This window comes from Diprion similis, chromosome 12 (assembly GCF_021155765.1).
Source record: "Diprion similis isolate iyDipSimi1 chromosome 12, iyDipSimi1.1, whole genome shotgun sequence".
In the NCBI taxonomy this organism is placed as follows: domain Eukaryota; kingdom Metazoa; phylum Arthropoda; class Insecta; order Hymenoptera; family Diprionidae; genus Diprion; species Diprion similis.
Window position 1 is genome coordinate 5,145,780 of NC_060116.1, and position 27,912 is coordinate 5,173,691.

The 27,912-nt window shown below is 37.9% G+C and overlaps 1 protein-coding gene across 1 annotated transcript; it reads left to right on the forward strand.

Annotated features, from left to right (window-relative positions):
* The first annotated feature begins 200 nt into the window (after positions 1-200).
* On the forward strand, positions 201-27,912 carry LOC124413220 (neuroglobin-like). The gene is made up of 3 exons (XM_046893656.1): positions 201-399; positions 21,546-21,777; positions 25,877-27,912. Exons 1-3 carry the CDS (start codon positions 212-214, stop codon positions 26,030-26,032), a joined length of 576 nt encoding a protein of 191 aa, XP_046749612.1. The 5' UTR covers positions 201-211; the 3' UTR covers positions 26,033-27,912.

Genomic DNA, 27,912 nt, shown 5'->3' on the forward strand with positions numbered 1-27,912 from the left:
CGTAGAACTTGTCTGCCGTGTTTAAAGTAAATCGAATAAACCATATAATTGTAATTGAATGGACAAAACAAAAAAAAAAAAACAAAAAAAAAAAACGACAACGGTAAAACGAAATAATTAAACAGTGATATTCTGCAACGACAGAAAGCTGCATCCTCGATAGTTTTTTTTTAAATTAATTACACATTTCCCGGCTTTGACTGAATTCGCCATGGGCTGCGAACTTGGAAAACTCGCATCTTCGGGATCGCAAAATCAGACCGGACGTGACAGTCCGCCGCCTCCCGCGGCTACAGATCCAAGACTTCCGTTAACCGCCCGCCAAAAGTACACCATAATCGCCAGTTGGAAGGCCGTTGCCAGAGCCATGGAACCGACTGGGATCTACATGTTCGTCAAGTGAGTTTTGCCAACTTACTACTGTCAAATATTTCTGCCAAAGCAAAGACTGGTCATTGGTTTCTTTGTTTGGTGTTTTTTTTTTTCTTCGGCTTTTACATTACCTCGGACAATTTTTGAAGCTCTGACAACAGAGATGCGAGGGGTGAATTGGGGCTGCAGTTTTCGGACGAGCTACGGATATTTGCTTTGCAAATTGGCTAAATCAATGACACCTCGCTTCGTGATTGTTAGTGCGGCATTGAAGCTGAACGATGCGTTGATTGCTCGATTATTCAAATTGTGTATTATTGAACCCACTTTCCGAATATAGGGGCTTACAAGCACAATCCGCAAGCTTTTGGTTTGGACTTATTTCTTAAGCAATAAATCGATACTTTTTATTCATTTTATTACGAGATAAACGTTCGCCGAGTATTTGTTAAATTGTTATATTCGAAAGCTGCGAAGATCTATTTGAAAATGCAAATGCAGAAGAGACTCAAATTTTGAACGAATCTACTAATTTTAAGTCTTTGAAATTTTTCAAACTATTCGAAACGAAATATCTACATCCAAGCTCTTGTTTATAATTTCAGAACATTGGAATTTTATCATTTTTAAAAGAAATCTTCGTTGCTTACGAATGCAATAACTGACGTGTATTTAATTTTTAACTCTCTCGTAACAGAATTAATAAACCGTATCGTTTTTTAACTGTGCCGTTTCCTTCTTACAAAGAAGCGTATATACGTATAGTTGAAAGTCGAAATCACTTTTGTCATGGTTCCGAGATTATAATATGTGCCCCGGAATTTTTCATCACATCTTATGTATTCTCCCATGTTTTACCCCCCTAATTTTTTATGACGAATTCCTTATATTCGTGCAATGCTGTGAGACGCAAAGTAGAGAAAAAAAGAAGAAAATTTTATCGATAAAACACCTTCTCAACAACAAACCCCAGCCTAAATACACGTGGAAACTTTCGAGAACGCATTTATAGGCTTTCTAAGAAACAATTTGTACCTCAAAGATGAATTCTTGGCATAAAATATATTGAAACAAACCGAACAATAAGTTCACTAATTGCAAAATTTGATGAAAAGAACAATTCTGAAAGTATGAAACTCGATTCCCCAAAAATTATATTCACAACATCAAAGTATCATCAGGCCAATCGATTCCTTGAAGAAAACTCTTGACTAAATTTTCCACTGTCAGCCCTGAATTTGAATTTGAATTTATAACATCCTCGGTAGATACTCGCGTCGAACTTTGCAAAATAAGAGAATTAGATGGGGGTTGTAATTTCCGTCCACCCCTCGAATCCAATTGCAAACAACGAACTGTGCGACATGGACTCGGCGTTTTCCCATATCCAAGAGTACCTATAGTCCTGCGTATTGTGCAGCACGTCCGGCGTCCTGGTAAAAGGACACACCGAACACTCGGCCCCTTGTGTCCCTTCGGACCAAAACTCAACGGCGTTCAACCCTCAGCCAGCAGTTTTCCCAGCTCGTGTTCGTTTGTTTCTCGTTCCTGTTCCATTACCTGATTAGGTTCCAGTTTAAGGGTTTGAGGACAGGTAATATCGCCGGACTTTTACACGCTATTTCTCCCCTGAATGACATCAGCAGAATTGCACGAGTATCAGGGCTGCTTAAAGAGATGGTGGAGTCGGACTTTGTGCGATTTTCAAAAAAAAAAAATTTAAAAGAAAACGAGAGCGAGGGTTGAGTCTCTCCCCATAACGTCGGGCACAACAGTCCTTGAAATTTTCTTTGTTCCTCAAATCTCATACAACGGAATTATAATTTCGGGATTCCTGGAATCTTATGAAATTTCGTAAAGCACATTCTGTAAAGCATGAGTGTATGATATGATCCTTTTCAAGCTTTTCCCAAGTTACCGTAAAATTACGTTCCTCGAGTCTTTTGACAATTTTTTAAAGCTTCATGAAATCCGTCAGAATCTCTTCAAGAGTTAGCCAACTCCTACGATCATATGGAAAGTTTACGACGTTCGAGGACACTTTTTTAACGAAACGCCGGATGGGGTTGCGGGAAATTTTTACGAATTTCATACTCTAAGAAAATATCGGACTAACAATGTCTACCAAAAAACTGAAAGACCCTGGATGCATTTCATCTATATATGTAATTGAAATCAATTTCAAATAATATGAGACCAGTATCTTTCAGAACTTGTTCGGAGCTAGCGAAAGATTGTATTTTCCCAAATAACCTGTGTGGGTTCTACAAACTTCAATATAAATCAGTGCCGTCAAAGAGCGAGGAAGTAAACAAAAAGCTAAATACAACAGTCGAACATTTGTTGCCCCAGAAGCAGACTTTTCATTCTGTTTTCTCATCCTCTTCTTTTCATCATCCGAACCATATCCTGCAACAAAATTTACCTCGTCACGGGATTTCCCATGATCGAAAACCTCATCTACAAGCAAATGTAGTCGAAAGCGTGATGTCATTTTCGGGAACAATTCACCCCCATGTAACACGATTATTGGATGAAATATTCAATAGAACAAAAATGTAAATATAGATTGTCGTAATTATTGGTGAACGATGCAAGCAAGCATTGATCCAACGAATGAGAATGTATGCCTGCGTATCTCTTTGTGTGTGTGTGTGTGTGTGGGTATAAAATGTTATCATTATTGTCTAACCGGTTGTTTCTATCATTGTTATTATTATTTCACAGCGTAGTTTGAGCCCCGGGGCGCTACGGAGTATCGTTCGTGTGTATGTGTAATAGACATACCTGTGTAATAGACATACCTATGTACTTGTACAGCATGTGGATACATAGTACGTACATTCTCGGGAAGGGATGGCAATTCCGAGTGAAATAACAACTCTGGATTTCTCTCTGTCGCTCGGTTTAGCTACCTTAATTTTGCTACTGCATCGCTGAAGTGAAGAAAAATCTCTTTCTTCGGGAGACGCGATTTAATTGCAGAAACAACTGATTCTAGCCTCACTATTTTCTCTTTCTTTCTATTCACCTACCGTTAGTATGCTATAATTGTACGGATGTAGTAGAGTATTAAACTCACGTTGACTTAATTTTACCTTTGACGGTGCTAAAACGTCAGTCACTAACAATCCTAATTTTTACAATATCTATAACTCAATCTTTCGTTTCATCTCCGCGTATTTTGGAAACGATGACGAAAACGAATCTCTTCGTCTCATTTAAAATCATTGAACTTTTGACTGTGAGGAATAATTTATAAGTAGTTGTCAAGATTTCATTAACCGTTTTCAGAAAAGTGAGAGAAATTTGCGATTTTGAAACCTAAATATGTAGGACACATATCCGATCTATGAGATCCACTGTGTGGACATGGTTTCATTCGTGTTCGCCATCGCTGCCGCACATAACATTGATAAAGATTTTTAAACAGTTCTCTGCTCTTCTCCCATAACTTTCGATTCAGACGGTACGACCCATCCAATCTTAAACCATATAAAAAACCACATCAAACTTCTCCTTTTTAATATTATATGACAAGAGAGTGGAACTCTTCGCTCGGTTTTTACACGGTGAAATTTTCACTCGTATGGGCTAACTTACACAAGTGTTTCGAAATGACGTTATTCGCTTTTTTAACCCCGAGTCGCGTTCTATAACCTCGCCAAAATGAAACAATCCCGAAACTTTTAATGGCCGTCGAATGATCGTCGTTCTCCCTGGTCCGATGTGTACCCTGCTCTCATCCTCGACCCGTCAAGATTGCCAGTTTCACGCACGTGTAACCTGCACCAGCAGCAACTTCAACTTTATAAGTACGACGTAGTGTCACCTGCACCCTCGACTTTTACACCTAACCTTCCCTCCCTTCCTGGCTGTCCTATATTGATTAATAACGTGACTGTACTCGGTACACGCCCCGCAGCCTTGTTATTGAGCTATTTCACCACCGGGAACTGATGATGTGAAAATTGTTATTGCAAAAGAAATCCGCAGAGACGTAGCTAAATTTTCCGAAACTTTTGAGTGACTCAAATTGGTAAGGTTACAGTTGTGAGTGAGTGCGATAAAAATTAGTGCAGTTTACTGACACCATTTTTTTTTTTTTTTTTTTTTTTTTCCCTTTTTATCCTTAAGAACAAGATTATTTTTATTTCCTTCACATATTTTGCACTTTTAAAATTGTATTACAATTCCCAAAAATTCATTCACTGTCATACAGATTTTTTAATTCGATCGCTTTGCAATGGAGATACCTCGCGAAAATTGCAAGTCGCATCGGAAAAAAAAACTGTGTAAGCATAGAAAAATACTCCTGGATTCACTTGAATTGAAATTGAGTGTAATTTATACGATAAATGGAATAAGAACCACGTTTGGATGTAAAAGTTTGCGAGTGGTTATTTTTTCCAAGTACTCGGATGTACTTTCTTCACAGATTTATATATTCTAGACGCAAAATGTTTTCTATGATTTGAAGAGAAAAAAATTTTTTGAAACTTTGAGTTCAATCGATTTGTAATACCTAGCAATGATAGATAATAATTAAACAAAAACTTCAAGCGAAGTTTGATGTGTTTGTCTGGAACGTTGTGGTTTTTGTAATTACATCAACAATGGTGATAGAATAAAATCTGAACTCTCTGAATACCATAGAAATTACTTCAGCTATGGAGGCAAAAAAGTGCAAGACTTCAATTCCAAATTCTTGTACCATTCTCTGCTCTATTCGACAAGAGCAAACCTGGAATCCAGTTATACATGTAAACATATGGAGAAACGAGGTAATTTTTAGGAAACTGTAATTTTGCTAAACTAGAATATCTGAAACGTTCCGAGGTTTACGCGATTAAAAATTTATACAAAAGCTCCCAACAAAGCAAGCCGCAGAGCTTTTTTCTATACTTGAATATCTCACCCCTCCCATATTCCATTTAAGGTCGGAAGTCTCCGAACCAAATAGGTCCGAAAATCCTGGGCTTTAAAGTTCCTTATACCCAGGCTTGCTGATGGGTTGGGTCCCTCGTCCATTTGGCATTTCCAAATTTACGACGGTCATATACAGTAAGGAACTAGTTTCCTCCGCTGGGTGATTTGCGGAAGGCAACGAGGCGTGATCAGCCACCCACCAACCGCGGCCCCAAAACCAGAATTTGGCGATGAACTTAGCTCGACTTCACACTGCTTTAGCGAGTCCCCTGGGCGCAGGCCAAATGAGAGAGTCCGGTCAACCGCCTCCATCTTTGTTATAATTAGTTTACGACCAAAAACTGCGGTAAGTTTGAAATGTTATTTCATACAGTGGTAATCAGTTATATAATGTATAAGCTGATCTGTCAACTTTTGGCCAGATTTTTAGGGTCAAAATTTTGATCTAACTATAATTTGGATACATCTAGAAAAATTGAATGTCGAGACAATTGAATATTTAAATATTTACTTTTTAAAACGGTAAAAAATACGTTGGTTTAATTCTTTTGTGAAAAAAATCAGACCTACCGAAAATTTTTAGAACGGGATAAAAGTTGGACTGCATACATCACCTTACATTATAACGTACTTATGAGTGTTTTATTCAGGCACTTTAAGTGTAATGTAAATGTATGCATATTTTTCTACTTTTTTACGCATCTTACAAGTTCACCACGGTATTTTAGGTTATGTTTGCATTAGTCTTTGAAAACACCGGGGTTGGTATGACTAGTATAGCTGATTGCTGTGCTCGTTTGCTCTCTACGCTCGCTCACTCGATTGGATAAGCCTTATTGTCAGTGGTTTAGCACAAGGTCCGTAGATACGAGTGGATGGAGGAAGGTCTTCTCAGATACAACTCTAGGGAATTGGTCAACGTAAGATTCCATGAGTTACTTAGCAGCAGAAGGTCATATCTACCAGTCCGTAAGACCTTTTTTTCTTGATTAAACTGTTTTTCAATTTCAACGGTCCTGACCATTGTTCCATGTTTTGACCCTAGATACGATTACAGAATGCTTAGAATGCATAGATACAACTATGCTGTGAAAACTCATAATTTAAGTCAAAAGTACCTAATAGAAAGAAAAAATTGCTAAGATTAGTTGATAAATAGACTGAATATGTGGAACCTACGGAGGGTTAGTCCAAGACGTCGAAATCCACGATGTAAAGAACCTACAGAGCGCTGGTCCTACAAGTCTAAACTCACCAGATAAAGGACCTGGACAGCCAAAACTACTGAACGTTAATCCTCGAGGTCGAGAACCACCGGGTAGAGGAGTTAAAGTACAGGTTCCAGGAGATAGAGGACCATTTCGTACATCCAGACCTACGGACAAGTTTGGTTTTGCGAACTTTAATACTATGTATGATAATGTTTCGGATTGCTTCCATTGCCACTATAATCCCGGGAAATATATCTCGCAGTACACTTTCCTTGAAATAATGCTGATCGAATACCGTGAAAATCATCACTCATCGCGAATCCGTCGCTTGTTGTTTCGTTTGGACATCCGCGCGGATTTGCCACGTTTCAGCAAGTTTCGAAGAACCAATCGCACCTCTTTTTTTCTCACGACTCTGGGACCGGATGTCCTGACGATGGATTCACGGAAACACAATAAGCAAACATCACGCGCCGTTTTTCCTGTTTCGCTATTTGGACATCCCGTCCTTGGCACATATCATTTCAGCAAGTGCACGTGTGCGGATGAACATGCGTTTCTGCCTGTTCTAATCAGGGACCTGAGACGCAGGAGCAAATATTTGATCAAAACTCCCTGAAGTCAGGGACAATCGTGAGTTTGATATAAAGCCGATTAAATTTCTCAACTAATATCCGATAGTCCTAAGATTGCTAGTTGCCACCTGATCCGCTTCCTAGGGTATTTTCTTTCTTAATAAACAAATATGTTCATCGATTGTTTGTCAAATTTTTATTCTAGGCATAAAAAAAATTCACTTTTTTTTCAAGATTTGAAGTTTAAAGAAATTCCTATATTGTTAGGGAATTATTTTTCTGACGAACACTACTACCATGCTCCATCAACCTTCTTCATATCACGATGAAAACGAAAAAAAAAAAATAAATAAATCGAAGGTTCCAAAAGAAACAAAGAAAATATTATTCAGCCGTTACGTGAATAGCTAATCGTCCAATCTTTAAAATTGCAATCGTGAATGCATTTAAAAAAATCTTAGTAAAAAACTGACCAGCAATTCTCTTCAATAAAGAAATCAAATATACTGGATTTGCTTTTCAGCGAGGTTCTAGAAACTGACAGAAAAATGACGAAGGTCCTCGTCTACTACGTAAAACTGAAATTGAAAATATTCTAAAAAAAAATGTTGACGGAAAAGTCGTCAAGTTGACAAAAGCAGTCTAGTGTTTTCGATTCTTCTCACAATATATATACACAAAATACAGTTTTTTACTTTAGCCCTCTGTCTTACAATTAGCGGGTCAACTCCTACCCTGTTTTCGCCAGAATTTGCCCCTCGTTTCTCACTCAAGTATTATGAGAACGATTCTTTAAGTTTGTTTGTTTTCTCTTATTATATCAATAGCTGTGTTACGGCTGTTCTGTTTTTCTTCTTAACCTTATTTTCCCTTCTTGATGCGTGTCCGTGTATTCAACAACCGCTGATATCAATTAAGGAACTACTTCACATCGCTGTTCCATTCTGCCATGATGTTTTCACGGTCTTCCATTGTGTAGGTTTGTATATATCGATACACTCGCGATTCTCCTTCATCCATAAGTCGCCTTTATTCTTCATTTCTCTTCACTGCAGATCAGCTCTTATTTGGGATCAAGGCCCGAAACAACGGCGTCGGATTAAATTAGGTAATTGATTCCCCATTCCTTCGTTCGACTCCACTTTACCCTGCAATTTCGACATGCTATTTGCTTATCTTCGAATTGATTTTCCCAGCACAAATTGCACCATCTACACATTTACAGAACTATTCTCGGTCGTGATTCAATTCCCGTTTCATTACTGCCTACTCAATTGTTTCTTTATTTATTTATTTATTTTTTGCATTCTATATATTTTTTACTTCCTACATATATTACGCATATATACGAAGTGAGAATAAAATTACTACAGAGCCCGAAACATTCATTACCAAAAACATTTTTTAAATTTTGAGTTTCTTGTTCGTGGCTTTTAAATCCTGAAAACAAGTTGTCTGATACGCATTTAGTTCTATGTATGATATATTTCACTTCCAAAGCATCGAAAACCATTTTCGTGACAAAAAAAAAAGAAATATTGTAAAAGCATGTGAAGGGTTGTGGTATGCAGGCACGATTAAAATTTTATCGGTATAATTCTTCTTGTGGCCGTAGGCCGTTAAGGAATTGGGCGAAATCTCTCTCCCTCTCTCTCTCTCTCTCTTGGTGTTTGTGTGCGTGTGTGTGTGTCATAAACGCGGGTCTCATTTTTATTCTGATAGGTACACGGACGCGTTGACGGAAATAAATTAGGGTAATTCGGGTAGCTCGAGGCCTGCAGAACCACAGGGTCGATATTCCCTCACCTCGAAATGAAATTTCCTCGAAACTCATCTGCGCGAAATTTGGCTAAAAGTAAATTGCATTACGAAGTGTGCGCGTCTAGGAAGCGCAGACTCTGCGCATCTGTAACGCAATTAAGTGCAGCTAGAACCGCGGGTACCTACCTGCAGGATGGCATGACAAACGTGGAACCCGATACCGACGATCACGATGATGATCATCATCATGATGATGATGATGCCGCTCCAGCAACGTCTGGTTTCCAGTGACGAGCCGACAAGGTTTCAGCGAATCGATAATCCCCGTGAAAACACCGGCCTCGTCTCGTCTCATCTCGTCTCGTCTCGTCTCGTCTCTTCTGACGTAAAAAGTTTAACACGCAGCTCTGTTTTTACACGAGAATTCAGGGTGAGATCATGCCTGAGAGTACTGATGCTAAATGGCAAGAGTCAGATGGTCTTTTCCACTATGGACGAACGTATCAATTTTTACGAAATTTTTCAAATTCTACTTGTATCTGTATTTCCAAAAACCAGAGAAAATTTTAGTTTTTTTGATTTACAAACCATTCAGTTATCAGTCAGCATTCTTAGGATAACTGGAAAATGTAGGTATTATAGCTCGGGTACAGAATATAAATTGTACTCTTGTTCGTTTTTTTTTTTCCTTTTTATAAGTATGTCGATAATTTGATATCAAAGCCTTGTTTAGCTGAAGGAATTTAGTCGACTAAGCAACCGGCCTTAAGGTTGCAGTAACGCGAAGATTTATCAAATTTTTTGCTCCTTTTCTACATTATATTCGTCTTTACTCTAATTTTTCAAACGGATTCAGTATTTTTTTTTGTAAAAGCCAGAAGCTTTCGATCATCATACTTCTTGGAATGAAAATGGGGTCGCAGAACAATATTCATCAGGGTATATCGACACGTGTTTCATTGTAAATTCGTAATCAAAGAGAGTGATACTTCGAAATACTGTAAATGAAAGTGGAAAAAAGCTACATGACGATGGATGTTATAGGCTGCTTCAATGTTACGGAAATTTTTAATTTCTGAAACTGTCAATGGATATCTCGATAGTATAATAAGATGATAAGTAAATTTTTGTGAATTTTTTCTACGATCAATTAATAGTTTGAAAAAATATGTGCATATAATTAAAAGTTCCGCAATGAGTTTCGGAATAAAAAGTGTGTCTCCCCATCGAATTTATTTGCTTTCAGTGAAAGTCGTGAAAATGTTTCTGATTTTTTTTCGAAGCATAATAATTCACCTGACAGAGAATAACAAATGGTAATCGCGGAACTTTTGAAAGTATAAAACTTCGAAACTCTTTGATTACAAAATTGGACAGTACCGGAAAAATCTCAATTCTGGAAATATTGAGCGAATCAAAGAATTAATATTATATTTTTATTGTCACTGTATAAACACCGTGTCTAAATCGGGATGACCTGAGTAGTTCCCACTGGGAAATTTAGTGATTTAAAAAATCTGCATCAATTCATTAGTACCCATCAGTTTCAGATATTTAGTCAGATAATCTCGTTCTCGAAAATCTCGCGCTCGCTCTGCGGGACGATAAGACCACCTGCATGATCCAGCATCGGAATCTGGGTTAACGATATTTTTTCACACCGCAACGGAATTAAGGAATCTCACATCTATCACTACTGTAAGGGTATTTCCGGAATAGGGGAAAAAAGTGGGAAAAACCCACCGCGTTTCCAGCTGAGCTAAATTTCATGCTAGAATTTCCCTCTATAAATTCATTTATTTTCAATATCAAGAATAAATAAAAAAAAACTTACTATTATTCTGAGTTAGTGAATTATTCTGAAATTATTTTCACTTATAATACTATTTAGACCAAAGTATAGCAAGAAATAGAATTCAGTAAAGAAAATTTGCAGACATCGGATTAAGTTTCAGCTGAACAGGGTAAGGATCTGTAATTTAGGCAACTACCAAACCAGACTGCCTACCTCAACTTATTGTTAGATGGAAATCGAAAGTTCGTGTCGTTATAACTTCGGAAACCGTGCACGCGGGAAGATATCTATACATATATATATATATATATACCTATATATAAAATATTCTCACATCACGTTGTGAACTCTGAGACGATGTAGAGGAAAACGAAAAGTTTTCAACAACACACTCTCTAATCCCTAACACTACTTTTGTATAATATATATTATGTACCATATATACGATGTTTCCTTTTTCAATATTACCAAGTTTTAGACTAGGGAGGTACTTTCCTGATGAGAAACAATTTCAAACAAACAGCTGCCAGAGTATAATGTGAACGCATAAAAGGTATATGTACAATATATTAGAAAACGTTAGGGGGTTAAATGGAGAAAAAACATAAACACCTCATTTCATTCAGGAAGTATACTCAAAAGACATTTGCTTTAAGGGGTCAGCGGCGTGAGAAAATGGATATTTTAAGCAAGTTTTTTTTTTTTTTTTTCTCAGCAGTATAATGTATTTTATAAAACAAATAATACAAAGTTATCATACAATGTTTTAACTTTATTTGACTAAAATTATAAAAAATGTGTATATTTCTTGCAGACCAAGTTATCGCCATATTTCTTGGAACTCGTCCCGTAAGTAGTGCTTTGGGGTGACCATCATAACTTTTTACTGGTTCACCTAGAATCAATAAAATAAAAAAAAATTATTAGTTTAATAGTTAATCTAGTACTTTTCTGGTTCTGGTTCACATCTGGTTCGTATACTGTCAATCGCAATCCCATAGACTGTTCGTTACCAGCGAATCAATTCTCCTCAATGCGAGATGGTCAATAAGCATCTTCGAAAGCTATGCAGCGTGTGCCATTGTGGCATTGTGAGCACGTTTGTCCAAGTTAGCTCGTGCTACTTGTGCAGCGATACGAATACCGGGGATTATTAGGTTGACGTTGAGAACATCTTGTCTGCCAATCAGTTATCGCTGGAATTTCAAAGCTCAAACAGAACTCGACGCTTGTGCAACCATTGGAATTTGCATGGGTGATCAATAATTTACTTTGCAGAAAAATTATAGGAACGAAATAAATTTTGTAGATTCGACTGGCTTTTCGCGATTCTCTATCAGAGCTTTCTATTAAATTAAACCATTTATCGCGTGGACGATGTCACATTTGATTAAAGTTAGTTGATGAAATTATGAATATAAAGGGTTGTGTTGGCAAAAATCGATAATTCTTAGAAATTTACATTTCGAGATAGTCGGGCGTTGAATATTTATTAAATTATTACATTTGTAAGCTACGAAGATATGAATAAAAAATACTGGAAGCATTTCAAATTGCTTGAAAATATTTAATAAAAATTAGAATATTCGTTCAATTTTTTACTCCACGATGGTTTAGTTAATTCGGAAGAATACTTTCAACAAATTTAATGAAACACTTTTTTTTCAACCCGTTCGCATCGTTAAATATTTAACTTTTTCTATTTTCGAATCTTACAGATTACTTTGTAGTTTATTTCATAATAAGATTGCTAAAAAGTATTGATATTATGGCCAACCGAGCTCATTTTTAATGGTTGGTGAAAAAAATTTCAACTGAACTGGAACGAGTTTTTCTTTAATCATTAATCCTGCCGACAGTAAAGTAATTGCTTTTGATCGAAAAATATACACTTTTGAAAAAATATTCGTCATTTATTACTGTTAAAAGAGAGAGAGAGAGAGAGAGTTTATTTAATTATCCTTATTAATTACGTCGAACAAAGTGAATATTTCTGGAGAAAAGTGGCAAAAATTCCTCTGCTGGCTGCATAAAATGCTTTCGGTACTCTACAGATGTGGCTTGATAGGCGTAATCTGGACTAATGTATAGTATGGAGCGTTCCACGCGAATTCGGTAACTCGCAGAACCTCACCATCTCAGTTGTGGACGCTGATTTACTAAAACTGTTTATCTACTTCTAAATAATATGTGATTTTGTTGCAAAAAATTTTTGCAAGCGTCTCTGAATTCGAAAAAAAATTCTGATAGTCAATCGCGATGTTTTTGAAAAAGGTTTGAATAATATTCACTTACTGAAATCGTGTTTGAATGAAGAAAATAAATCCTCTTTAAGTGTGGAAAATTTCACAGAGGATTTACAATATCGTGAGAAAAATTATTCTCACTTATTATGTATGTATATTATATATAATATATAAATATATGCCTTTACGTATGCCGATGAACCATAATAACATCCGGTTTGATCTTTCGGGGTGAACGGGAGTATAAACCGGCGGGTTAATTTGACGTCCAGAAATTTTCCAATCTTCGTCCAGTATCCTGGTAATAATTAAGCTCCAACGGCCCTTTCCAAGTCCGGGAGCGGTTGCGAAAATTAACCCGCTGGTAACAATTCAAGGCGAACGACCCGATGCTTCCTCGACGTATCTCGGCTCGGTTCTAGCAATATAGGTTCACCCACCAACCTTTGCCCAGCTTTCTAGGGTCGAAATTTCGATCTCTTTGCAATTTAAGTGTATTATAGTGCACACTAAGGTATATGGAATTGCTCCAAAGCTTAAACCTTGAGGCTTTACCGCTTGCGAGTATGTATAACCTTGATCAATTTAATTAGGTTTTCGAGTTGGAACTGGCTTGAAAGTTTCAGCAGTTTCTGTCATCGGAAAATACAATATGAGCTAATCTGTTTTTTCTATACACAAAATCCGAACATTCCGAATATCAAATCTCATTTTCAGATAGATCCTTCAAAACTGTCATATATGTAGAAGATAGCAAAAATCGTCCAACAGAGGTACAAAAATTAACTAAATTATAATAGTTTAAATGTGTCTCAGTTATACCAACAGATATCTAACATTTATTTCTACCAGATATCTAACTTTTTTTTTGTTTTCGTTTTTGTGAAAGAGTAAACGTTTCGGAGTATATCCTGAAATTTTTAGCACGGGGTGAAAATGGAATCGTTATTGAATCAGTATAAATATTTCAGAGATCTCAAGTTTTCTGAATATATTTTACAGACTCTGGATTTATCATGCCGATCAAATAATGATCCCAATTTCATTTTACTCTAAATATTTCAGGATATACTATAACGTGTTCACTTTTTCAGACAAAAACATAAAAATTATTTATTTCTATCCCCTTTGCATTACATATGTAACAAAACTGAAAATGTCAGTAAGGGGCGTTTTTCGGTAGTTCGTGAGAATCTAACTTGACACGAATTATCATATTTCAAAAGACCGATATTCTTCAAACAAAAATATTCTTTCAAATTTCTTTGAGAAAATTTGCAAGCAAAGGTTCACTTCGAAAATCCAATTATTGTTTCTCGTTAACGCTAACCTCCGAAGTCCTAAAAATCACACGAATTCAAATCTGTGATTTTTGCGAAAAAAGAAAAAATCGACAGTTTTCAAATGACGGTTAGTCAAAAAAAAAGTTAAATTTTCCCTTGTTAAATAAATTGGAAATAATAATTACATTAGACTTAAGCTTGAGAATTCATCTATTGGTATAAACTTTTCATATCAATCACTAACATTTCAAAAGGTCAGACCTTTTTTTAACCAACCTAGAGTACACCGTAACATATCGTTTGCGGATCGGCTCGAGTGTTCGGATTTCTGAGCTACCCTGACACTCATCATCGCCGCAGAGGAGGAACGAGTCCGACGGCAAATTCCCCTCACTGTTCCCACTCCAAAAGAGTGCCGAGTGAGCAAAAACGGTGGAGTGGTAAAGTACGCGAATCCCTCGACGACGAGGATTCTGCGCGCAAAGCGTCGAAATTCGGGCTTCCTCCGCTCAATCTATCAAACCTTATACCCTCCGATTCCTCTCGAGGAATTCTTCCAGCTTTTGAGTCTAGGTTACTCAATCCGCGGGTCCTTGACTCCTCGTCACGCGATGATTGCCGAATTTCGCGTTCATTATTACGTTCAAAATAGGAGCAGCGAAAATGTTTTTCGACATGCAAATTGAATTGCATTGTGTCAGTCACTTGCAATCGAGACGAAATCAAATTATGCAATCGTTTCAATTCATTGGCATTGATTGTCGTTGACATGCAGTGTATCAAGTGATTTCCACTGATTGAATTTCCAATCTTATATCTAATTCGCAGTGATTTTCGGATTGGATAAAATCACAGGAAATCACATCAAATCACCGAAAATCACTGGGTTAACCGGAACGCAAGGAGAAGGTGTGAAGCGAAAGAAATCGAAAGGATGTCAATAAATTAAAACAATTTGCCGTTTACCGTAAAGCGATTTCTTCTGCGGTATCATTGTGATTTCAGTTATGTCGCTTTGTTTCCTCTTTATGCCATAAAATATTTCGGTCATTCAAGTTCCCTTGATCAATTAATATTCGATTGTCAACTGTTAAATTTATAACTTCCTCGAGTGAATGGCCCCTCGTTTGTAACATCAAGTTCTTCTCATACCGCATGATGTTGATCGTGGTCTCGGTGAAAAACCCTGGGCCAAATTTAAACTCTTTTCAGTCAGCGATGCTCGAAATAGAATTGTTTACTTGAGTTTATCCTATAGCCATGAAGAATGCCGCAAGTTTTGAAACACTGATTCTGGTGAGGCGAATACACTTGATATTGTCCAGTTAAGACACTTTTTTAGGACCTTTATTTCAGTAGACAATTTTGAAGTTTTGACTGGGGTCAAAAAGTAGAATGACCGTGAAATAGAACGGTCGTTACATCGAATTTTCAATCTATTCCACATAGTTTTAAAGTGTAAAAGTTCGAAATATTTAAAAATCGAAATGTAGGAAGGTAAAGTAAAAAATGCAAAAAAATTAAACCGTTTCCAAATTGCACGAATCAGATTTTCGACTCTTTTCTGTTGCTATTTTATTTTATCACTATATTTTGGACTTTGGAAATATTGAATACACACAGATACAGATAATTTGTCAGCGAGTTTTTCTCATTAAGTCAAAAACCGTGTAACGATAATATGCCTGTTTCGAGCCGCGGACGAGGAATTTCGGAAAGTTGCAAATCCCAAAAACCCAAGTTAACATCCACCTTATACACGTATAATATCTACAGCTCAACAAGGTTGAACGACGTAAGCTGGTTCGCAATTGCTGTTTAGCAACCACGCTCCGAGCTTAATCCGTTTCCATTCAAAAAGGTATTAGGTAATGTATTGGTCAGATTATCCCTACGTCCATCCCGATTTCGATGAACCTGTATGCACGTACGTCGCATGCATGAACACGCGTGTATCACAAACATACCAAACGTGCATTAATATATATTAAGCTTATCAGCCTGTCCCGGGGCGGATTACGAATTATCGCTCGGCATGATGCTACGTGTGTATGTGTAAAGGAAAGGAAGCAGCCTATTTTTTTTCGTTCAAAATAGACATCGCGTGATCGTTGGTTGTTAGCGGTTTCCTTCTCCGCAGATAACGAGGAGGGCAGCTTTCTTTATTACCGCAACCCCCGTTCCTACCTCGGGCGTAACGCACCCCCTCATCTTTTCCGTGGTACCTACGTTTTCTACATTTCATGATTTCACCCCATGGCCGAAGCATGATACTCAACCCCCGAAATCAATGCTCGCCTCAATTCCGGCCAGACGAGGCTAAAAGCTCGCCGATCGAATAACGATGCCTGAAAAATCTGCCTCGTTGTATCGCGCCTTAATTCTTCTACCCTCGCAGCCTCGTGTTTTTCATCCACTAGTCAAGCTATTTGCGTCGAGGACTTTCGTTCTACTCTTTCGAGCTTTTCGACCGTGTTTGTCAAAGCTCTTGATCCAGTCGCTGTGCTGGGGATTATTATCCCCGGGGACGATCGAAAGCGATCTCCAGCTTTTCAGCGGTGATTGACGAAAATTGACGAGCCGGGAAAAGTTCTGAATACTCCACAACTTGCTGGATTTAAAGCCTGAAACGCGGATAAGTGTTATACGTTGTGGAAAATCTCATTTGTCACAGTTCGGTACGATAGAAAATTCTGTTAGAATAGCGGCATAAATATTGTTGGAATAATGAGCAGTAAATATCCTACTTTACCTGTTACTTTAAGTCCAACAAGACCTTAACATTATAATAGTTTATCGTCTCATCAGCGTCAAATTATTGCGATATTTACAAGAAAATACGGTACCACTGACCATAATAAAAAAGAATAGTAATACGTACTAGATTTCCTAGTTACAGATATAGAACTCATTTTTTAATGGCAAATGAAAATAATTAAGGACTGCACGGTAAACAATGCAGCTAGAAATTACTCTATGTTTAGAAAAAATCAAACGACAGATCAGGGGTTCAAAATCTGTGACTAGATTAATTAAGTTCTATTTTTTATACAACCGACTAATTATAGACAAATAGGTATTCCAATTAAAATAAATCTCGTCCGATGAAAGTATATTCAGTTAAAGATATAGTGATTTACAAAGCGGTACATCCTGAAATTGATTGGAAATTTATCGATTGGAATAAGTTTATTATACAAATTCGATTACACAGGGTATATCGAATCAAGCAAATGGATTACTGATCGTTACATCACTACACCGTACAAAACATTTTATACTTACATAAGGTACGTGGATATACTCGTTCGAATTTCTGTATTGTACCTTCCACAGAGGAATTGCGAGCAGAAATAGAACTCAGACAGACAAACAGACAATAAATTGGTTTACAATGGAGAGCAGAGCGGGAAGAGATCCAACGACCGTGTATTTCACCGTCTGCACAAGATGGGATACGCGTCCTGTGCATACGGAATTTTGAATTTAATACATCGCTCGAGGCAATGCGGAGCAGAAATTCAATTCCACGATTCGTTCATCGCCGAAATAATGGATGGACGAAGCCGAAGGCGATGGTCCTGCAGTCGATAAAGGATTCCTCGAAGCATTTCTTCTGTAAATGAAGCATCGGAAAAAATTGAAGCCTTCAGTCAAACGTTGATATCTGCACCCTCGACCCGAATTTCTCACACTCGCTGAAGCTTAGTAAAAAATTGCCGTCCCCCATCCCCTCAAAGATTATCGCGAAAGTACGCCCTCGTCGTTGCTAAAAGCGGGATGGGCATCGATTTAAACATCGCTAAGTGAAACAGCCAACGCAGGATAAGCAGCGCGAGAAAAATTCATTCCTGTATCCTGTTGGAGATTATATTAAACGAAAGTACCATGTAAAAACCGATGCGAATTTCAAGCCTCACTTTGGTTCAAACCCGATCGAATGACTACTCGAATAGAAAAACCGTTAAGTGGACAAAAACTTTTGAATATGATTATACATACTGTAATAATACTTTATTTTTACGTAGAGTGTTTACTCTTTTCATACGGTGAGAAAAAGCTCATGGTATATGCAATACAACCAATGGTCAGAATACGTTAGATTCTATAGAGATTTAAAGAAAATCGTAAGAAGTTTAAGTTTTATGAAAGTTCAACTGACCATTATTTCGTAACCGGAAGTCGTTAGAATTCCTGAAACTTCGTGACAGATTTTCAGAGAATACAGTTGATTCTATATTCAAATTTCGTCCCAATCGAACGAGTCTTTTATCCAAAATTCAGAACACGAAATGGTTTTGTACTGTGAGTTTTTCTAACAGTGAAACGGTCCGTGCGCCTGAGGCAGGCAAACAGAGTTACAACTCATGTTCAGGATGAGCACCGCATCTCGCGACGGCCATTCCAAACGTCAAATATTATCTGTCAAAGTAACCTGAATATTAGAAAAAGGTGTAATATTATGAAAGATTGATTTTGGACGATCTGCTAAGGCAATAATGAGGTAATTGAGAGTAGAACTGTAATCAAATACAGTTTGAGGTTTGAGATGGCTGCGATGGAATACGGTGCTCAACCTGAACATGAGGTGTAACTCCGGTTGCCAGCTTCAGGCGCACGGATCGTTTCATCGTTAGAATAGCTGAATACTAAATACTGAAAAGTTATACGCGCCTAAAACGAGAAAAAAAAATAGGTCACTTATCCCGTGGGAGGGTAGAACGCGGAAGAAAACAAGAGGGAACAACTGTCACCGGAAATTTTTGTCACGCAACAAATTTTCCCGGACCTTCTGCTTCAAACCCTTGGCATTCTCAACGTTTCACGTCGCGTATATATGACAAATTGGCCGTACGTGTATCGCTCTACTTGTCATAATATACCTTTCCGACTTTTTATCTCCAACCCTGCAGAGTCAGAGACCCGTTCGCTCTCGTTCGCGACTTTATATCAGTGTCAAAATCGATTCTCCCTCGCTAACAAAGGGACGGTGAAAGGGGCACCGCGAGAGGGTTGAAAGGGACGTTAAGGGAACGTGACGGTAGCGAGGGTAGGGAATTGATTATGGACTCGCCTGTGTTATCTGTATTTTACGTGATGTATCAGTCGCGACTGCTCCTGCATCACTCAATTATGTCGTGCAATTCCTCCCGGGCACCCTGTCGCCAGGGCTACGGTTATAAAGCGGACGCTTTTTAACGCTTGTATTTTTCTCCTCCTCAGTTCCTCTCGCTTCGCCGGGCATCCAGAGCCTCGCCAAATTCCCTCAAACGTCTCTAATCCGAACCATCGTGCATCAACTGCACCGATTTTATGCTTACTCGACTGTCACAGTCTTCTCGCTTTGTTCAAGGGAGTCGAACAGCCAATATTACGCCTTATCAACCAGCGCTCCATCCACGATTTACCCAAAACTCTGAAAATTAGAGAGCAAACAAGTTCCGGGATAAATGTCCAAGTCGTTAGATAAGTCTGATTATAAATCAATCGCAAGAAGTGTTTTCACGCTGTGGAAAATGCGGGGCCAAGATCATCGGATGTGGACTAGTAAAGAATAATTTTTACATCCATTCGAGAATTTAGTATCGGATTGATTAGATTGATATCAGGTGGTTTTAGATTGACGCCATATTCTGGTCTGCGTATGTAGACATCCGTACATTTATCTTACACTGTTCTCCGATTCACATGTCGCGACGTTGCAATGCCACAAAGAATACAATTTTTTAATAGAATAACAGTTTCAACTTCTGCACTGTAGCGAGAATTCATTAAAATTTTAATTAAACCTGCAGCAACGAAATAACTAAATGCTCTCGAGCCGATTAGGAGATCGGTCAGCGAGTTACATCCGAGTAAAGTGAAAACCAGTGACGTCTAATGTGGCTGTCTGGAGTCTTCGAATTATTTCTAAAATCCCGGTGAGACTCGTGGTAATATCAAAGTTAGAAAGCCTTGTGGATTAGGCAGGGTAAGCTGAGTGTTTGTCGCTTTCGTGGAGAACAGAGGAGGCGATATTTGAAGGGCTTTTCGTGCTACAAACCGAACTGCAAAGGCGGTTCTTTGCTGCTCGTTCCTCCGTCTTTGTTGCTCGCTGTTCAGCAGCTGGTCTCTGAAGGGATCAGCAGGACCACGGGATTACTCCAGTTGCGATTGTCTCTCGAGATTGAATTCAACGGGTACAAAAGTCAGCTCGAACCCGAAACGAGACAAAGACGTAGAGACTCGGCTTCAAAGGCTCAGGTGCCAAGCCTTGTCACTTGTTCCATTTCTCGTTCGAGCAATGGCTCGGCCAAGCCGAGTCTTGATGGTACGGCCAAGGAGGATTTCGACGGTTACTTTCTTCCTGGTAAGAACGGCGCCGAGACTTTTCCCCACCTTGGTTGTTTGGAACGCTTTATCTAAGGGTGTCGAGTGACTTAAACGAAGCGACAGGGAAACCAGAAGCTACGTCAGAATTAACATCCACATGTATCAGTGTTGCTGACAAATATGGTAATTCTGACATTTTCCCAACACTTTGCAACGTCTCCGCTACATTTTATGATAATACTTAACTTGACTACTTAATTTTGTAGAAATTTATAATTGGCGAAGTTCAACTATTTGGTCTTGTATTATCCAATCTTTTCTCCACTGTAACTGTTACGACATTTTGATAGTTTGTCCCCCCGTGAAATTGCACCATTTGAAATTAATAAAACTACATTTTGATTCAACTGCTAGATCGTCAGTCTAAGAGAGCTACGTAATTATAATTTCATATTACAGTTCGAATTAAAGTCAAGCTATATTCTCTGAATTCAGTTGGTACTAATTAGGCAACCAAAATATCTGTAGCTATTATGATTTTGTACAAAAACCGTTGATACCGAAATCAGTTTTGTGAGCAAATGCGAGTTTTTTACTACCTTACCATCAAAATTAAATAAAAAAACAAAAACGAGAGCCTTGCAACTTACTAGTTATAGCCAGCAGCATAAAACCATGGAAGTCTGCACGAATATTGGTATTAAAGCTGATTTTTCCAGAAGTACCTAAAGGAAAAATTCACGTTAGAGTCGGGAGTCGTTGAATTTAAAAGAGACGCAGTTGGGTCTCGCGAGCAATTTTTCAAGTGGAAAAAGGCGGAGTTCGTACGCTAAGGTAGTAAACAGTTCTCCAAAAATTCAAGGGCGCCCAGAGCGAGCTGGCAAAATGTTGATTTCATCTTGATGGTCCCATTTGGGAGCGCGTTAGAGCGCTTCAAATGAGATTCATTTGAATAACATGAGGTTAGCGCCCACTCACGTGGTAAAATTCTCATAAGCCAGGGTATAACGAAGTCACGTTTCGTTCTAGTATTTCAAAATTGCAAACCTTGACGGTTTCAGGCTCTTCGAGGAGAACGCTGAGCTCTTGAACATGTTCACCAAGTTCCGGGACCTCAAGACCAAGGAGCAACAGACGACGAGCATGGAACTTGCCGAGCACGCGACAACCGTCATGTCGACCCTCGATGAAGGCATCAAAGGGCTGGACGACATGGACGTCTTCCTCACCTACCTTCACGAAGTCGGAGCCTCGCACACGAAGATACCGGGCTTCAACCGCGAGTACTTTTGGGTAAGTATGGCGTCTTATGCACCTCGCCATAAGCTTCCTTCTCTTTTTCTACAATCCATGCTCACTATTTTACGTCAAACAATGACGGTGGTAAAGAATAAACTGTGCATCAGTTCTACGGCACATCTTTAAATTGCTCCTCATACGTAGAGACACTTTGATAATAATATTACTCCCTTACACAAAACATAAGAAGCGTTCTTTTTTTTTTTTTTACCTCTCTAGCTCAGTACACTAGAAAAAACGATCTTTACGTGTTATAAATTTCTTCAAACCAGATTCAGATTTTTTGTTGAGAGAAATCTGTGAGTTTCGAGCAACCTTGTTTCCAACGGTTGAAAAAATACCCAAAAGCCTATCGAAACCGGAAATTGAGCTATTACCTTGACCAAGCCGCGTATATAGGCGTTTCCTTCGCGATTTTCACCTCGGGGTCAAGTATATGTAACACGGAGCTATAGACGTATCGAAAAGCTCAAGCCCAAACTCGAGGTAAATTACACTTTCGCCGAAGCATTCAAGCAGTAGATTCACGTGCCCGATTCTGGCACCGGCATTCATCTATTCAAAGCCGGGTATACGGAATGGTGAATATTGAACAGTTTTCCTAATCACTACCCCGCGGCTTTACCGGGGTTTGGAATGAGCCCTATTCAGTCGATTAAAGGAGGAAAAGGAAGAAGGTGTAATTTTCGTGCAGGAAAAAAACAGACTTCTGTCAATCCACCTCAGATATTAACAATGTCATTTGCCTTCCCCGACACATCGGTCAAATGCAGATCCCTTGATTACGTTGATGACATGTACCGTCTTCGAATCGTCGATTTAGGCATAGCCAGATATTACAATTATCGGTAAAATCTCTGGCATGGATGGCTGGAAAGGTTGTACGAGGAGCTTGAAGGGTTGCACAGTCGGATGAATCGGTGAAAAGCTCGTCATAATTAAACGACTCACTGGACTTGTATGGAAGTTGTTTGCCTGGCATTTTCGAGGCTGTTGGTCTTCAACGTATGACGTTGAAGTTCGTTCGATCTAAGCAGAAAATCAATTCGAAAAACAATCCGAGTCGTAAGACTGGAAAAAACATACTTGTCGACGATATTTCCCGCACGATTACCGGGTAAATTTAATTCTAAAAGCCTTCAGTTCGAATGACTTTCAACATATTGTGTGTCGCTGGTTGTCCTACATAAATTATTGTGTGAGCTTATGAAGGAGCTTAACGCGCACGTAAATGCTTTTTCTCTATTAAATAATTTCTAGTTTGAATGTGAACTACGCGGGTTGTTGGTCCCTGTTAATATTAGCGTCCAAGCATTAATGTGTGCGACTATTGGAGCACTTTTATTCGATAAACAATTATCGACGAAGTAATTCACAACATTGTCACTCTTATCATGGGTTTTATTATAATGTAATGTCGTTCATTTTCCCAAATGTAGAATAGAATTGACTTTCTGAATGATTCATGGGCGAGTTTTTCAATTTTGCTATGTTTAACAATCAGAGATAAATCTCTCAAAAATTGAACTTGCAAACTAACTCAGGCAAGTGTCAATTAAAAAAAAAAACATCCCAATTATTCACTCGCGCGAGAATCATTTTCCATTTCGTAAATTGTTCTATACATTTGACAAAAGTGTAAGCTCATGAAAAAAGTATCATTTTTCAACCGTGAAGGGTGAAAAAGAAAGAATTGAAATTTAGATAGAAAGAAATGAAAAAATATACAAAAATTGTGAAATATACGAAAATTCGATTGCTTCGGCTATACTTTCACATTAGCCAATAATATTCTGAAAAATCCTGTGAAAAACCGCGCGGTTACGTTGAATACAAATGGTAATTGACAGAAATCAAGATAGCGGTAACAATCAGAAGTTTCCCCAAGACATCGCGGTTGTTTTTGACGGGCAAAAACGTAATTCAAGTACGATGTGCTTCGATCTACTGTCGTGCTAGTTTCATGTTTTCATTTCCCAAGTGCCTCGCTGCACTCTCGGAAAATAGTATATTATACATAACCGTGCGAAAAGCCACATCGACGTCGCCACAATATACCTACACACGGTTTTCGCGATACGGGTTACACATATACTTGACAGGTAGGAAATTATGGCGCAGTGGCGTGAATTCTCTTCCTAAGGATGTGTGGGACGTACAGTTAACTCAAGAATGTGTCGAAACAACAACATGACTGAACAAGAGTTTGAGGGAAAAGAATAGAAGAATTTAAATAATTTGTATCTCAACAACAAAATTATTCAATTAGAATGGTATTATTTTGATGCAAAAGTTTCTGGGTCTAGCTTTATTTAAATATTTTTTTCATTCAAATCAATTGATAAGAAGCATTGTTATTGACAGTAACGTCGAACATTTTGTTAAGTGACGTATTCCGATTTGCTCGCCATATTTCAACACGGTTCAACCAATTTACCACGAATTTGGAGACTGTATGAAACAAACAGCTATGAAATTATTAAATTATTGATAGCGGGGATATAAATTCCTGAAATTTACCCAACTTGTAAGTCATTTCATTTTGTATATTCCTTTAAAAAGTCTGACTAAATATCATCAAGTCAAATATAATTATAAAAGTTCCTGTGTTCCAGGAAAACATTTTTAAGCATGGAATTGAACTCGAAGCGCTGTGTTATTAACAACGTCGTTGAAATCACATTATTGTAATATTTTTTACCGAAGAATCGATATAATTTGTTCAATTTAGGTGGCCGATAGCTCATATTCTATTAATACACGAGTCCACCACAATTCATCTTAGTCGAATTTTCTCTCCAGATCGTCAATTGGTATGAAAAAATCCGATTAATTTACAGCCAACTCCAAAATTTCATTTGACAGTAAATACCGTATTGTTACCCGAATTCTAACTCCAACTATCTACGGAAAGCTCTTTTACGAATTTATTTACGAATTAAATGAAAACGTTTTTGTACCAACGCGCTTTTTCCACCCAACTGTACCTCCCACGTATCCTTAAGGATATGCGGATTTTCTTTTTCCGACACATGTTTCTCTGCATGTTTGAAATCTTCGTCGATGCATTGACGCCACCTTCTCGTTCGTTGACGGATGGGAAATTACATTGAAGCGAGGTATGCACCTGCAGCTTTATCCTTAATGTCATTTACACGCAGGCACGCGAGACACACGCGATACTACGCGAAATTCCTGCGGCTGTTGGCTGACATTCGCGTATATTATTTCAAAGGGGCATTTTATCGACCCAAGTCGGATGCTTTGGACCGGCGCCTCGACTCGCGACAAAACTCTCTCTTGCTCTCTTTCTCTCTTTACCGGAATGGAAATAGATATTTCAGTGTACTGCAGGGACGCGCTTCCCAGCCCTCGGTTTCAGATTTGAGGGGGGAAAGGGTCATCGTTATGGCGGGGTGAATACGCAGCAGGAAGGAAAAAACTGCCTCGGTATTCTCTACCGAACACAATACATACTTGTATATATATCTTTACCGATTTTCTCAGTCTTGGTTTTCGAAAAAGAAACCTTCGCTGTACAAACGGACAAAATAGATACTTGTTTACAATTTTTTTCACTATTTTTTCTATCGTTGTTTCCTTACAAATTCTTCAAACAAGATTCAAATGTCTTTGTTGAAAATTCTTTCACTCTTATATTAATTCTTGCAAAGAGTTACAAAGATCCATAGTCAAGCCAACGCTCGACTTTGAATCAACCAACTCACTATATAAACCAGTCTATTTTTTTTCCTTCTTTTGAAGTGCGATCATCTCTTCAATTCAAAGTATTCGACTATTACTGTCGTCAATTATTTTCAACGATGGATAAAATATATAACCTGAATTTCGGGAATCCTACACTTTTATTCGCATAATACTGATTTTCGCTGATGATTTAAAAAAAATGTGATAGAATATTCGGTGAAACGATATTTAATAATAACGACGTTGCCTCTGAATCTGTATTGAGCTGTAATGTGTTTTTACTGGAGCTCTCGTTTCATCGATCTCCACGTATATTGTAAATCTGTATTTATAATTATTATTGCGACACGCGTTAAATTTGAAGAATGGTGTGATTTTGTTGCAGAAAATCGAGGCGCCGTTTTTAGAGGCAGTTAGAAGAACCCTGGAGGACCGATACACGGAAAATGTGGAGAACATATACAAGCTGACAATTAAATTCATCATCGAGACGCTGATCGATGGATTTGACAAGGCGAAAAATGACAAGGGTAATTCCTAGCTGGAGTTATACGGACGCGAATTGCGTTTTAGGACATGGAAAATTTTCAAGCTACTTCGACTGCAAATGCAGCAGCAGCAGCGGCCGGAAAAAGCACAAAGAAATCTTATATTAAACACGCCGTTCGAAGCATAGAACTGAAAATGTACCACAGGATATAACCACTTACGATAAAAGAACCGATTTTCTTTCTTCCTTTCCGTTCTGACTTTCGCTCACATTTCGTTCTGAAACCCCTGCGGAAGGAAGATTTTTACAGCTCGTTAAATATCGATGTGCAGTCAAGGTATGAATTTTAAGGGGCAAGGATAACTGTTGTCAAGCATACGAGTATAATAAGTATGTATATAAGAAAAGAAATAGAAACGAATCAAATTTCGGTTCTTCTTCCATTTCTCATAATTCAAGGTATAATAAATTCTCGAATGGTCATGATCACCACTCGAGGATTACTTACAACGCGATGACGACTTGCGAACGTTGATAATAATATCTTGCGAAAAATGATTTGCAAACTCGTGGAAAAGAAACTAAATCGCGCTGCAGGATTTAGATACCCGTTATTACGCCAGGGCGTTGAAATGAATCACGAATAATAATATAAGCAGTGTTCAGTGTTCGGTGTTCGCGCGGATTCGTTCACGATGAATTATTCACGTAAATGAAATCCGGAGTAAAATTTGAAATTGTACACCCCCGTTTTACGATGGGAGAATTAGGGCTTGTACACGGGCGTAAAATAATACCTGCAGATTCGACGCCAGCGAGGGAGAGGAACAATAATTATTCGCAAAAAATTGCTATAGTTTTATTATTTATTTGCAGTCGTTTTTTTTATCTTTTTTTTTCTTTCTTTTCTCCTTCTCATTTCACCCCATACGCCACAAAATTTCGTCACTAGATAACAATGTGCGTAGGTATATTATTATATAGGTATGTAAGGAAAATATGGATTATCCTCTAACGAGACATGATATCGGCATTGACATTCGACGTGCCTGTTGCGTCGCCTACATTTTTCCCCCTTTTATTTATTTATTTATTTATTTGTTTGTTCGATTGTCTGTTTACCTATTTATTTATTTTTTTCCAAACAACAAAAGTACATTTGTATTACCCGCCAATTATAAATATATCCAATGATCGAGTTATATAATAATATGTATATAAAAGTAAGCTACATATAAATGTAAACGACGTTCTTAGCAGGCGCATCCCGGTTAACATGTCAATTTCCATGAAAAAAAAAAAAATACATATAAATATGTATAATTTATATATATCGTATTTAATCTAGGACCAAAACTGTGACCGTCATATTGTCCACGCTGATTTTCACTAATAGACATAAAATATCCGCCATTTCACGGTAATATTTCCAAAAAAAAATTGAAGCCTGCAGTGTTTTCACTTCTACAGAAACTGAAATAATACAATAAAGAGTATACCAATGACTGGTCGAAGATATTGAATGCAGTAAGTCAACGATCTGCCTTTTGAATTAACGTCGACAGATTTTACTGCTTTGTTTATCAGGTGTATTGATTTACGACTTGAAATAACAATCCGTTGATTTGTGTCAAGTCATAATTATTTCAACTCGCCGCATCCAACGTTAACCTCCAGCTTTTATATTAAAAATTATGCATATTGGATGTTTATGTGTATACATTATATCCATAAAATTATATAGTCCAGGTTATATCGATTCTTACTCTACGTTTAATTTTAATCCTGTAACACGATTCAACTGCGATACTCGACAACAGTGAGAAATTCATTTTACCTTTTATTCAGTATAATAATTATTGAAAATCGCAATTTCTAAAAATACATAACAATTTGACCCTCCTGAGTTGTAATTAATTGCAAATACATTT